Consider the following 14,214-nt stretch of genomic DNA (forward strand, 5'->3'; position numbering starts at 1 on the left):
AGCAGCTGCCACCGGGCTTCTGTCCCAGCCCAGAGACCTGGGTGCCGCGGGCCCGGCTCCCGCCCCGTGCGGTGCCCGGCGGGGCCGGGGCACTCCCGCAGGAGGTCGGGGCTCAGCGCGGCGGAGGTCGGGAGCAGCTGCCCGCCTGCCAGGGCTGCCGGTGTTCTGCGTGTTCGTTCAGCATGAAACGGGGATGGGGGAGGAATAAACCCTGCGGGGGAAGCAAGCGGTGTCCCCCAGGAGCACCGGGGAGGGTTAATCGGCGAGGATCTGTGGGTCTGGGAGGAGAAAGCGGAGGCCGGGCTGGGGAGGGGGAAGGATAAGAGGAAAAGGGCAGAGCGGCGCGGAGAGGTCGCACACCGCCAGGCTCTGCAGCCGCGGCGGTGCCTTCCCGCGTGCTCCCGGCGGCCGTGCGTCCTCCCCGCCCGTCCCACTCGCTTCCTCCCGCTTCCCTTGCACGGAGGGCTCGGGGCTGCAGGGCAGAGCAAGGGAGCCCGGGTCTCGGCAGCAGCCCGCCCCAGGCGGAGGCAGGCGCAGCGCCCCGGGGGAGGCGGCGGCGTCCGGCAGATTGCCCCGGCAGTGGGAGGGCTCCGGGAGAGGAGAGGCTGGGGAGCATCTCCTGGCCGGGGCTCACTCCCGAGGAGCGAGGGAGGGACACAGAGAGAGGGAGAAAGTGCCGCCTCTCAGCTTTATAGGCGTCCCCAAATTTGAAGGACTGGGGTGGGGAAAAAGAAGACCGAGGACCTGAGCTGGGACCTCCCAGCCGGAGCGATTGAAAAGGAGCCAAAGCAGGCGTCGGGGGTGGGAGCGACATCCCAAGGAGAGTCGCGGTGCTCCGCTCGCCGCAGCCGCTGCGTGCCCGCCGCCGCCGCTCAGGATGTGGGTGCCGCTGCTGCTGCTGCTGCCGGAGCTGCTGCCCGCCGTGCCGGCACAGAAGCTCTCCGCTCTCACGGTAAGGCCACCCTGCCGCTGGGCCGGGCGCTCCCGGGAGCACCTGAGCGGGCGATGCGGCCCCCGGGCGGCCAGGGGCGGCCGCGGCTGCCGGGCCGAGCGCGGCTCCCCGCTCCGGCCGGGCGGGAGCTCCGCCGCGGCTCGCCCGGGAGAGCCGGCACCGCCGCCCCGCCGAGCGCCGCCGGGACAGCGCGGCTCGCCGCTGCCAAGGGCAGGTTTACTGCGGCTCCCCGCAGAACTTCGGTCAGGCGTTAATGTCCCTGTTAATGCTTTCATTTGCCCGAGGAGGAATAATGCTGCAGCGTGGTCTGCTTTTGGGCTGACCGATTTTACTTTATTTTAATTATAAGGCGACATGAAGCAAGCCTTTCTGGCTATTCCAGGCTCCGTGATGCTATACATGGAGCTCCGAGTAGAGATGGGTGAGCCAATTCATTGGGCTTACTAAATAAGCCATAACCACTTTTCTAGCCAAGACCTGAGGTTTGCAGCTAATAGCTCCGTTCAGTCTTCTTGTAGAGCTTGCAGTGTTTGCAAAGCTATAATTAATGCAATCTGTAGAAATAAAAACATTTTGCTTAAATGTGTTTTAAAACAAGTGCTTGAGTAAACATAACGGGCAGCGAATACCTCTTTCAAGCTGTTTTTAAGTGTTTTGGTGAAGGCTGTGTGCTCAGAGTTTATTATGGTAAAGTTACAGGCAGCTGCAAAGTGAAATAGACCTATTTTGTTGAAGTTTTTCAGAAAATTTCTGTGAAATCCCGAGAGCTGAGTTTTTTCTTTTTTTGTTTTTTTTTTCCTTTTCCCCTCCTTATCGAGTAAGGTGCTATAGGGACAGCTCAAGCTGAAATGGCAGTGGGGGATGGCTGAGCTGGTCATACCTGAAATTCTTCGGGAAAAGTTTTGCTGTGTTGTCTAAGTTTGACTTTTTTTTTTTTTTTTTTGTCTTTTAAATGATTTGTAGATTAAAAGCTGCTAATTGAAAACCTTAAAGGAATTAGTTTGCTCTGTGAATTTTATTGCATGTGGCATTTTAAAGTTTGGGACAGATAAAGTCAAGTGATTATATATCCTACTTTTTAAGACCCTCATTTGAAGCCCCCTTAGACTGTCAGGTGATATATACTATTCTAGTAACCAGATTAACATTGCAATTTACTTTCAAGTTCACTTTAGCAAATATGTAAACATAATTTACAAGATAGGACATGTAATATTCTTTTCCTCTGTACATAAAAAACGTTCTAAATATTAGTGTGGAAGTAAACTGGAAATGCTACCAAACCTTAGTTTGTCCAAATGTAAAGTAAGAGTGATTGTGACTGTTATAATAAATGATGCATAACCCGAATGATGTCATAACCTTTTAAAATGTGGATATAAATCACTGCAGAATATACGTTTCATTTAGTGAGCGGTTGTCTGCCTCACAAAAGGGAAGAAAAATTTGGCCAAGAGCACCTCGGCAAACTTTTTGCAAATTAAATATCATAGACTCATGCAAATGCATTTAATTCACTGTTATCTGAGTGATGTTAGAAGTCCCTCTGTTCCTTCTTTCACCAATTCCGAGTGTGCATTACTCATTTCTGTACCTTATAGTAGTCTGCATCTTTATGAACTATGAGCAGAAAAGTTAATCCTTGTGGAATTCCCACCCTCTGCCTCTGCTATGAAAAAGGTGATGGTTTTGAAGACCTCAAGTTTTCAGACTGAATTGAACGTGAACATTTTGGTAGGCATAGCTAGCTTTGTTAGTAGAGGACTGTAGGTAGTGAGCTCATGCGTGTTTTTCTGCTGCCTGTGCTCTTCTTACGGAAAGGGCTCACCCATACAAATACTGGACTACATTGGAAATCCTTCCCTGTAACAAGTAATGGACACAGGCAGACACCCATAGGAACGAAATAACACACGCAGGGATGGATGCACATCTGCATCTTCCCACAAGGCTGAACGTTGAGTGAGGCAGGTTTATTTCTGCTCTTTCTGTACTTACCTATTTCAACAACAATAAAAAAACAGTGCTGTTACAGCAACAAGTACCACACCACTTAATCATTCTTAACTCCTGTAGTCATTTTGCTTGTAGCTCACAGACTATACAACCCCTTTCCACATGTACCTTTCTCAAATATTCATGGATAGTATCTGCATAATTACAAACCCAAGCTGTGTAGAACGACCAAGAAAATCTATGGCTTTTTTTTCACCTGCCACTGTGTGGCAACTGAGAATGGCCATTCTTTTCTACACATTGGATGCAGATTATTTTTATTTTTATTTTTTGTGGCTTGAAGAGTAACAAATAAAGGCTGAAATTTTCATAAATAACCAGAGGTCATGGGAACAGGCCATGTTTCACTGTGGATCTGAGTTTTATAAAAACTGTGGGATGATCATGGACAGGGAATGCACATCCCTGATGACAATACGGTCGCAGGTATGCTAATCTTGCCAGGTGGTGACAGTATACAGGGACACAGTCTCCTTTACTGCAGTAGTAAATCCGACATAAGAACCTTGGCAGACACATGACAACAAAATCATAGTTTCCTCTAGCAAAAGCAACTTACCATTTTCCAGAAGGTAACAAATGGATTAGAGGTTTTTTTCTTTGCTTGGGCTCTAAGCAACAAACTGCGTGACGGCATGGAAGGTAGGGAGGATATCAACATATGTCTTTAAAATTTTCATCTGTATAAAGAGATCTCTGGGCTGTTTTAACTTCATGTCCTCACTAGCTCCAGGAATGGATCAAGTACTACTTTCAGGAAAGACTTTCAGTAGTTTACAGACCTGCTTCCCCATGTAATTAGGAATAGTATTTTTGCATTTCACTTGTACAGAAATACCCACAGCAAGCACCCAAGTCTGTAGTCCAGGTGAATATGTGATTTTCAGATGTTGGAAGCTTTGCAATAAATTACAATAACAATAAATGGCAGAGTTTTCACACAAACAATACCTACAAGAGATTTCTGATTGTCTGACAGCCTTACATGACTGCAGGTTTGCAAGGAGTGATGAGCATATGGCTTCCTACCATGTAAGAGCTATTAGGATGATTTCTGGCAGGCAGATGCATCAGAATAGTGAGCAGCTAGTTGAAATACTCTAGTCTGTCTAGAGTCTGATCCCCTGGACCTCATGGCTATATCTAAAGTGAGTGTGAGTGTTGTAATCTGTCCCTCTGTGCCAAAACTGTGGACCCACACAGAAGTTACTTGACTGCCTGCCTATGTGCCAGGATAGAGAAGGAACATGAGAGATGGGCTGATGCATACCTGAATCTTTTTTGGGAAGCCATGATGTGCACCAGGGCTAAGAGTTTCACGGTTTCTGTGTATTTGCTGGGTTAGAGAATGTCCAAAGTTGCTTTGAGTTTGTACCAGTCTTGGCTTCTTGTCACCAAAATTACTCTTTGCTAAGGTTGCTCCTGGACTCTGGTCTTCTGAGTAGGACAATATTGCAATACTAGATAAAGTGAGGGGAAATGTAATATTCCAATTATTAATTGCTAACTGAGCCTCAGGGATGCATGCAGGACAAGAATGTTCTTTAGTATTCTATTTATCATTATTTCAAATTAACAAATACTGGCAACAGAACAATGACTTTCATTATGGAAAGGTAGGCTGAGAGCTGTCTATTAAGGACCCATGAGATCTGAAGGGACTGTAGCCAGTTTGGCTGCTCCTGTTTTTTTCTCCCCTTGTGTCAAATACTAATGTAAAACATTAATACATTCCACAAAATGTCTTAAGTAGCCTTGTCCTTTTACCTTGTTTACAGAAAATCAGGTAGCGCTCTGCAGTTTTTGTAACAGTCTGTTGAGATGTTATTGCAATACTGTATTTTCATTCTCCTCTGTGAGATGCACCCTTTCTTTCTGGATGTATGAAACTGAGGAGACCTGAGTCTTGTTGACTTCTTGTATTGGGGAAATTAGGCATAGGTACTTTTGTTTTGAAACACAGTGCTTTGAAGGAAGCTCATTTTGTTCCTCGAATAAGTAAGTTTATGATCACTGCACTTACCAACACACTTTGTCATTGTTTATACTGCATTTTTGAAACCCTCAACTTTGCTTTCATCTCAGTTGCAGTGTTGTGTGTGTGGATGTACTTCTACAAACAATAGGATACAAGTGTTTCTTATTTTAAAATCTTGATGACTTGCAACATACCACAAACTATTGTTTCAAAGCCTTGCTGAACCATGTACTTTTCTCAATGCAGTCGATAGATCTTACAAGGGAAGAAAGTTTGCTTGAAATTACTTCTTGTAATGAACACCTCTGCCTGTTAATAGTTTCTTTCATCAGCAGCTGAATATTTTGGGGAACAATTGTTTTCTTTTGGCACATGCTTTGTGAGTATTCAATGGCATTTAGTGCGCTGGATAGCTTCCACAACACTGACCAATATAAGATGGACCACTAAGGTGGTTCAGTAAAGGGAAGCTAAACACAATCAAAACTTTCCAAGTTAAGGACCCATTTGGATGGCGCCTGCAAACCAAAACATTTGGAAAAGTTACTCTAATTGTGACTGAAAAACCGAGACCATAAATAAAACTGTAAGTGGCTCCAGATCCTAACAACATTGTTACTGCAAATGGGCATTGGTACAACCAAGGGTACATCAGCTCTGAAAGTAAAACACTTTCAACAATGCTTCCGTGCAATAAACTCTTAAGACACTTCTTATTAAAGAAACAACAGCAAAACCTGTGGGAGTTGATACTGAAAGTGTCAGGAAACTTTTGATTGAGGGTCAGAAGTAATTTTTGTGCATGCAGAAAACATAAACTGCATCTTATGTGTAAGACATTAATGGGGATGACCAGCTGACTGCATGCCCATAAGATTTTTAAAACTGGAATTGAAGAGTAGGAATGAGTGTGAGTGGGGCAGGAAGAGCAGGACAGAGCAAACATAAAGAAGTGGATGGATCATGCATATTGTGGCCACTTTTGATGCTGTCATTGGCCCCCTGTTGCCTACTCAATACCTCGAGGAACAGCTGTGTTTCTTGACAGTGGGCAAACCTCAGGGTTTAGTTCATTCTGAAAAGCCTCCAAAGGTTTAGCTGCTATCCAAAACCTATCTGAACCCTGTTGGTCTGGAAACCAGGCTACAGATCTTTTCAAGATCTGGCTTGCTCAGGACTTTGCTCATGTTTCCATTTCTTCAGCCAGACCAGCCTCACCACAGGCACAGCCATTTTCATGGTATTTTGGTACTTCATTTCCTCTCAGGCCTGAGACCAGGAAGTGCAGAGGCGCCTGAAAATTAAAAACTGAGTAAGAAAGAGTTGGATTCAAAGACCTATTTTTGAACAGCGATGAAGGTCTGAGTTTGGTTCAGGAGTGACATTTTTTATCTGAACAAATTCAAACAGTCTTGGGGCAATCTGCAGAGTGAAAGGAGGTTACATCTTGCAAAGGACTCGGGGATTTCCAAAAATTTTGCGGTTTTTTTTAGAATCAAAACCCAAATGCATCTTAATTTCCTGGTTGTGAGGCAGATTTTTAAAGATTTGACAATATAGATTCACGAAGAAGGCCATTTCACAATGAAATTTTGTAATGTTTTCTTCCAAATTAATGTCGTCAAAGTAGTTTTTGACTTTGACTTTGTGAATACTGCCTTGTCTACCCCTCTGCTGTCTTCTACAGCAAAAATCTGGTGATGCCAGTCATTTGGTCTCAATGGCCCTTTGTCTTTTCTGGATATGCTTCTGTTGACATTTCTTTATCCACTTCTGGTTATTAATAACTAATCACTACCTTAATATTATCTACAGTGGCAGATAAAACACTTTCCAGTGCAACACTGGAGGCACTGGAAACTGGAAAGAGAAAATACTTTAGAAAATATCTGCAGTATGGTAATCTCACACAGAATAACTTATGCCAAAAGAAAAGGAGGGATAGTGAGATGTTACACGGTATTGTGTATAAGCAAATAAACTAAGCAGAGAAGGTACAACCTAAATACCTGCATTTTTTCCTGCAGTTTTTCAGCCTTTCCCCAGCTGCCCCATATATGTCCCATGGTCTGAATGACAGCCATTGCATAGTGCAGTGGTATGCATGGGATACAAGGATACAAACTTTGGTTATGGGGAAGTGAAAGCTGCCTAGAAGAATTTGGACAAGTTTTGAGATTGGTGTGATAACACTTGGTATCAGTGGGTTACTTAATATGACATTACCAAATTATCAGTGCCTGTCAAGCAGCACAGCTAATGCAGTGTCACATCTTACCACAGAACCTGTGAAGTCAGTCTCCCAAATGGAAGTTTTAGCTGATCCTTGCAGAAAAAATTGCTTTGATAAGTTAGTAACTGCCCTTCAGTGATTTTTTTTCCCCTCTCTATTTTATTACCTTTTAAAAATGACCACTAAGTGTTTCATCAGCTGTTGAAAATCCAGGCTAATAGAGAATGCAACCTAGAATTCTGGTTGGGACAGAAAGAGAAAACATTTCCTGAAGGCAGTCCTTTCCAGCTCTCTCCCTGGCTTGCTCAGTGGGTTGCTAGAAAACTTACTCGAGAATGTTTACATCATACCTATCCAAAACCTAGCTTTTCTTCCTTCATTTACTTTAGGGCTGCTTGTTGTGTCAACTTCTGAGTCAATGAATAAAGATAATTTTTTTCTTTTGTGTTGCCTTAAATTTGTTTTGAGGAGTTAATAATATACTTTCTTGTCTTTTACTTGTTCATTTTTAAACTATACAAATTAGGTGTCATATGTATGCTATAAATCTTTGAATCTGTCCTAGAGCATCTAAAGAGTACTTACATGCAAATAAAGAAAAATGCCTTTACTTTGCAATGCTTTTTAAGTCATGGGTTCATATTGTATTTTGCAGATTTTTAGAATAAAATTGCTGCCATGAAGTCTTTGCAGTCTTTTTACTTGGGCTACCTTGATCATGCAATTACTAATATTCTGACCTTTTCTCAGAATTAAAATAAGGTACTATCAGTGAGTAAACAATGCAAAAGTTCAGGAGAGATTAGTACATTTTTTGAAATGCAATTAGCGACAGGTAAATATTAATTTTATTAGTATTCAGGATGGACTCACTGTGATTCATGTAGCATGCTGAAGTACAGAGAAAACCTGCAGATTGCAGGTGTTCTGGATATCAGAGTGGGAAGGCAATGCCTCAGGTCCATTATCTTTTTCTTGCTCTTGACTGGATTAAAGTGGAAGAATGGTTGAGTTTAATCTGAGTAAAATCTGCCCTTGAGTCTCATTACTACTTTGAAGGATGGGTAGAAGAGTGGGTGACATTTTAGTAGGCATGCAAACCATTTTAACCATGTTTTAACTGCAGCATGTCTACAGACATGTGTCTGGAAATATCACAGAATAAAAAGTATGTGAACTGGGGACCTAAGTCATGCCATCCAGAGAATTGCTTCCCAAATGCTTTTCTTTTCTAGATGCTGCTCTTCACAGAGGCATCTTTCTGCAAATGGTAGAATCTATGTTTGGGGCCACTGTTCTGAGAATACGAGGTAGAAATGTGACACTGACAGCATGTCAGGAAGATGGTGATACTAAAATGTGAGAATCTCTTCTCAATGAGGCTGATACGTATTGTGCCAGGCTGGTTTCCGTGCATTTGTCTTCATCCTGATTTTCTGCGATCATCCAAACACACTGAGTTCCTCTTTGGGACTGTGAGGTAATCCTAATGGTCTTAAAATTAAAAGATTTTCTGTTAGAAGCAGGAAGACACATTGAACACAGCTTACCAATGGTCTCTGGTTCAGTTATCTCAGTTAATTTATTTGTCCTTGTCTGTGCAGGTGAAGAATTATTTATTGCATTTAATCACAGTGTATTAATCAGTTCTTATTCACTGTAGCCTCCACATGGATGTCTCTTAGTGCAGACAAAGGGGTGTCAGTGACACTGACCCAGGCTCTGTAAAGTTGTATTTGTTAGTGCTGTGGTCAGTGTGCCTCACCTTTTTTTACCTACAGTGCTGTATAACACTGCTCAAGTCCAAGCAGCAGTTGTCAATGTAGGCTGATGAGTCTTCTAGAGTGAAAAATCACAGCGGCAAATGTCACTTTTTAAAAGTGACTTTTTAAAAGTAAAAATTTCTATCAAACAAATGAAATCATGTAAGTGAAACTTGGTCCTGAAATAAGTATGCTATGATGTACTCGAGGGTAGCACATATTGTAAAGATACCTTTGTCCCCACAAGAGGGTGCAGAAATTAAAAAGATTGTCAACATAGAAAATAAATCAGGCTTTGAGTTAACCATAGGATTATTTGTTTAGTAAATTATCTCTGGTGTGTTGGATGGCTTATTTTTGGAAAACAGCCATCAAGGATTTAAATTACTCAAAATAGAAAGCAGAGATGGGAGGGTCTGTACAGATATGTCTCCATTTCTCCCCCCATCCATTCCGCTGCGGGTGCAGAGTGGTGGCACAACTTGAGCAGCATCCTCAGGGACAGGGAGGTCACCTCTCCTCTTCCATGGCTTTTCAGGGATCCACCACGGGAGGGAGAGCAAGAGCAGCGCTGTCTGCCCCGTCTCCTCTGGGAAGGGCTGGAAGGAGGGGAAGCCCTTGTTTCCCTCCCCGTTGCGTTTAGTCCGGAGAGGAACAGCTGGGTACCTTAATTCTTCAGCACTTGCCACTCAGTTGCAGGTCAGATCTGAACTCAAATGGGAAAAATCTCAAATGGAAAAATAGTCAAACTATTGAAAGGTAGAAAAGAATTCTGCAAAAAGAAAGTGTCTTTAATGACATGGCGTGGCTTGACATTAATTAACATGAATTAGCATTCATGAGAGCTCAGGCAGGCTGGGGTAGACAAGAGGGAATATATGGCTTAACATATGAGATGCTCTTGGCTGAGAGACTGAGGAGGGGTTCAGTCTGCAGAAAGCATAGGGCATATTAATTTCATTTAGTGTATCCATGCTGTTCCTTTTTGCAGCATTTATTACATAAATTCTGGTGAGCAAGACAAAACAAAGTGGACAACTTATTTTTTACACTGTATTTAATGGGATTGCATTTCAGACCATGTCCTCCTGGGACGGTAGTTTCCAAGCATGCCAAATTTTTGATAGATTTCAGCCTAAGTGGATTTAGTTGCAAATCTGAACTTTAAACAGGAGGTTTTGTCTTTCCATCATGTTTTCTCCTTGAAAGGTTCCATAAATTACATTTCTGAGAGAAAAGGAAAGTGTTTTTTTTGAAAGAAGTGTTCATTTGGTAAATTGCTCTTCTGTTCAAGCTTCCTTTTTCCAGGTGCTGAATCCCAGAGCAAAAACTGTCGTTACTTGATAATGTACTTCCATTAATTTGCAATAAAATTACAAGGCAATATTCATGCATGGATAATAGATTTCACTCTGAAGGGAATATGGCAAAAAGCAGAGCTCAAATGTCTACTTGCCTGTAGCTAGTGGAGCAATTTTCTCCACTGCAAAATGGGTATCAAGTACTTCTCTTATGAAGTGTCAGTGTTTATGTTCATTAGCTGCAAGACCAGGAGAGGTGTAGGGCAATGAGAGAGTCAGGGTATTTCCTACTGGATGAACAAAGCCAGACCTGGCACCAAGACTAAATGGCTGATAGAGATTAATTTTTGCATTTTGTGGCTGGTGACAAGACTCACTAAAGCTCAGTAGACACAGCACTGCTGGTTTCTAGACACAGCACTGCTGATTTGGTAAAGTGACTGGTGAGATAATCACAGGTTTACAATATGTGTAGTACTGAGGTGAAACTGCTGCTAGGAGTGATCCCAGAGGACCTGGAAACTGGCATCCTGTGGGACTCACAGTTTTGACTGGGTTCTCTGACCGCTGTAGATTTTTCATCAGTATTCTTCTTCCCCATCTAGTTCATCTGGGTTGATCTAAGTTGATCTTAGTACATCTTCAGTGTTTACATGCTTTTTCTATTTGTAGACTGCAAGCTCTTTGTGTTTGTACAATGTTTTGGGCAAAAGAGGCTCATGCCTGGTTGGCCTTCTTGGTCTGCCAGTAATAAATAAATCTTGAATGACACCTTCTTGCAGATGAGACTGAACACAAATAGCCGAGGATATACAAATAGTAGAGTTCATCAGGCAGTCGTGGCCACAATTTGGTTCCTTACACCCTCTGCAAGTTATCCAAGCTGGTTGTTTTGTATAGACTTTCTTATATATGTGTGTGTATATACACACACACACGCACACAGAGAAATACATGTTTGATCCTACTCTACCTTTTGTAAAGAATTGGAGCAAGCATTTCAACATTACAGGAAGTGATCAGCAAAATTTCTCTTGTCATGCTGTTGGCCAAAGTGTTCTGCACAGTGCAGAGAGCCAAGTGTCATCTGCTTGGTATTTCCTGACTTGTGAGAGCTTAGTGTTTCAACCTTATCATTGCCCTAAAGCTGGGGTTCTCAGGCTGTGGTATGTGTTTCCTTTCATGGTGCAAAACTCTTTCTCCCCTAAAGAAAAAGAGCCCTGAATCAACGCAGCCTGGTCTTCCTACAAAGAATAACACGAATGTTTGGATGCCTCTCCCTATTTTTGCAGGTAGGTCAGATGGAGCTGGAAGCATTTCTACCCACTGCCCTTCCCTACCTTTCAAAGGAGAAGAGGAGATGGGTTTGGATGAAAGGTGCTTCCATCCTGTGAGTGCAGTCCAAAGTGCTGAGAGGGGTCTTGCTGCTACATTCATCACCTCTGAGTATACTCTCTTTTTCTGTTGCAGAGCACCAAAAACCCTCTGGGAAACCTGGTCCAAAGGCTCTCCTGGCAAACTCAGAGAGGTGTCAGGCATTATTAAGAAGCACAGAATGTCTTATTGGCTTTCTGTGGCTTCAGAATGTCATATCCATCAGCTGCAATAAATTCCCTAGATTGCCATTTTCTACCTTAAGATGACCCATGTGTGTCATGTATGTGTGTGCAGAGGTACATTATGTACATTATATTCCCATGCAAACCTTTTCTTCCTTTTCTTTTTCAGCTATGATTGGAAAACCCCCATAAAAGCTTGAAGTTCCCTTGAGGTTAATAACTAGAATGTCAGATACTTTTCCCCTGAAGTTTATGTAATTTGATATGACTGCTTTGATGTGCAAATTTTTTTTGTTGTTTGTATGTTTTGATCTAAGGGAAAGATGCATAGGAGTCTAGTGTTGTTTTTCATTTGACAAGATTTCTAAGTTGTTAGGTTTTGACTGTGTTGGAAGTGCTATAGGACAGCTGTGTATTTTACTTGATGAATTTGTGTAATCTAAAGACTGAAAAGAACAAAAAGAATAACATCTCCCTTCAAATCTCAGATCAGGCCACTTCAGGAACTGCCTCAGGCAATATTTGATTTTATTTTAGTAGCTATTATCATTCTAAATAATGACAGAATAGAGCTTTTACTGCATGCATTGCCTATTATGACAGGAGAAATCAAAAGGTCACACAGTGTCTTTCCTTCTTACAAAAGTAAATTGTTTATTGAAAACTGCTATCCTGAGTCTTCTCAACACACCTGGGGGTCAGGAAACTCCCAAGTCAGATTCATTTTACAGCCATGTCAGGAAATCACATTCATTTAATAGAAATAAGAAGCAAGCAGACGTCTCCAATGAATTTAGGAGGTTACAAATAGGACTAATCACATGTAAAAATTCACTATTTCCAGCTGACAGCAATTAAAGCAGTGTCAGAGATGCAATGAAATTCCCTCCAGGGATCTTCATAAAATTGAGACAAACATTAGAAAGAGTGTGCATGATGGATGGAAAAGTGAAAAAAAAAAGACAAGTCTATTAAAGCTGAAGGGGGTCACAGTTCATACTCTCCAGCTCTTCTGTGGTATGCAGGATGTCTCTCAGGAAGAGCCCTGCAGCTGTCTGCTGTCAACAACAGCAAAGCAGGTGTGCATGTGTGTCTACACTATATGCTTTCTTTTTCTCATACCTGGTGCTTCTTGCTGGATAAAGGTCAACATCTTTTAAAACTTTGTTATTATTTTTTTCCTGCTTCTGTTTTTGCTAGAAAACTGTTCAGTGGAGTGAGATTTAGAAGCTGTTGTCAAAGTATAATTTGAGCTGATTACCAAATTTCCTTTCATTTGTCGTGACTATGAAATAGCCTGAGGGCTGCATATGTCATATGCACGCATTCTGTGTCCTGTATTGATTAAAAAGTTGTGTGATGTGTGCCAGGTGTCTGCAAGGCAGTTCAAGGAAGTAGCATGGGTGAGAGGAAGAGATGGTTTGCCCTGGTTGTACACTCTTCTAAAAGATCAGAAATAATTATGCCTCACCATGCTTCAGTCCTTCCTGGTAAAGAGGGCTGTCACAACTGCAGTTTCTGTCCCGGCTCTCTGGAATATCACTTTGCTTCTGTACATCCCTGTGTTACTTGGAGACAGGCACTCAGCTCAAGTGGAGATCCCTGATCGTGGCCTGTGTGTTGTGGATACAGGAGCTGCAGGTTCAGCTGTGCATGGGTCCCAGAGGATGGATTGCATAATAGCAATCCTGATATTCCACAGTATTTGTAATGGGTGTGTCCAGCCTTCTCCATAACATCCTGCTGAGTCCAGTGGCAGTTTCAGCAAGACAAAGCTGGGCATCTGTCTGTCCTCTTATTCTGGAACAAGGGAAACTATGGGTTTACCCCATAAGGGCAGGAGTGTGCAGAGGAACTTGGAGATAATTGAAGTGCCTGAAACAGATACTATCAATGTGCATGTTTGGATATGAAGCCTGGGAGGTGTGGTAAAATCCTTTCGTCTCTATGTATCTGGGTCGTGGTGCTGTTCATAACTGAAACATGTTGGCAGCTTTTTGTGTATGCAGGTAGAATTTGATGAAAAGGATACCACTGGGCATATGCTGGGCATATAGAGTATAAAATCAGCTCTCCCTGCTGTTTATTGCTACCAGATGGTGTTTCTTGAATCAATCCTGTTGTCATATTTGTTCTTCTTATATGTTATTGACACATGCATGTGACTACAGAACCTAAAGGTCCATTGAAATAGCTGCTAATTCATGAAATAAAACTTGTTAAAATCCTGTTGTTCACTTTTCAGGGCAAATATATCTCACTCTCTTGCTACAAATTAGATAAATCTCATATCCACCAAAACTGTTACTATGAGACTACTGTGTTGTTTTTTTTACCCCTGTGAATATGATGATTTTGGTCTTTGTGGCAAAGGCACAATCTCTTCCAAGACACAACTGTTCTTAAACAACA

General features: G+C 42.4%; 1 protein-coding gene across 4 annotated transcripts in view; it reads left to right on the forward strand.

The window, feature by feature from the left end:
• Positions 1–382: 382 nt before the first annotated feature.
• Positions 383–14,214, forward strand: part of SMOC2 (SPARC related modular calcium binding 2) — a 141,405-nt gene continuing 127,573 nt past the window's right edge. Inside the window, exon 1 of one of the 4 annotated variants that reach the window (XM_033056287.2) lies at positions 383–952. In XM_033056287.2, the coding sequence (XP_032912178.1) occupies positions 878–952 (75 nt within the window). In that variant the 5' untranslated portion in view covers positions 383–877. The remainder of the gene's footprint in view (positions 953–14,214) is intronic. The other 3 variants (XM_033056289.2, XM_033056286.2, XM_033056288.2) reach the window with 3 other exon arrangements.

Source organism: Catharus ustulatus, chromosome 3 (genome assembly GCF_009819885.2).
Source record: "Catharus ustulatus isolate bCatUst1 chromosome 3, bCatUst1.pri.v2, whole genome shotgun sequence".
In the NCBI taxonomy this organism is placed as follows: domain Eukaryota; kingdom Metazoa; phylum Chordata; class Aves; order Passeriformes; family Turdidae; genus Catharus; species Catharus ustulatus.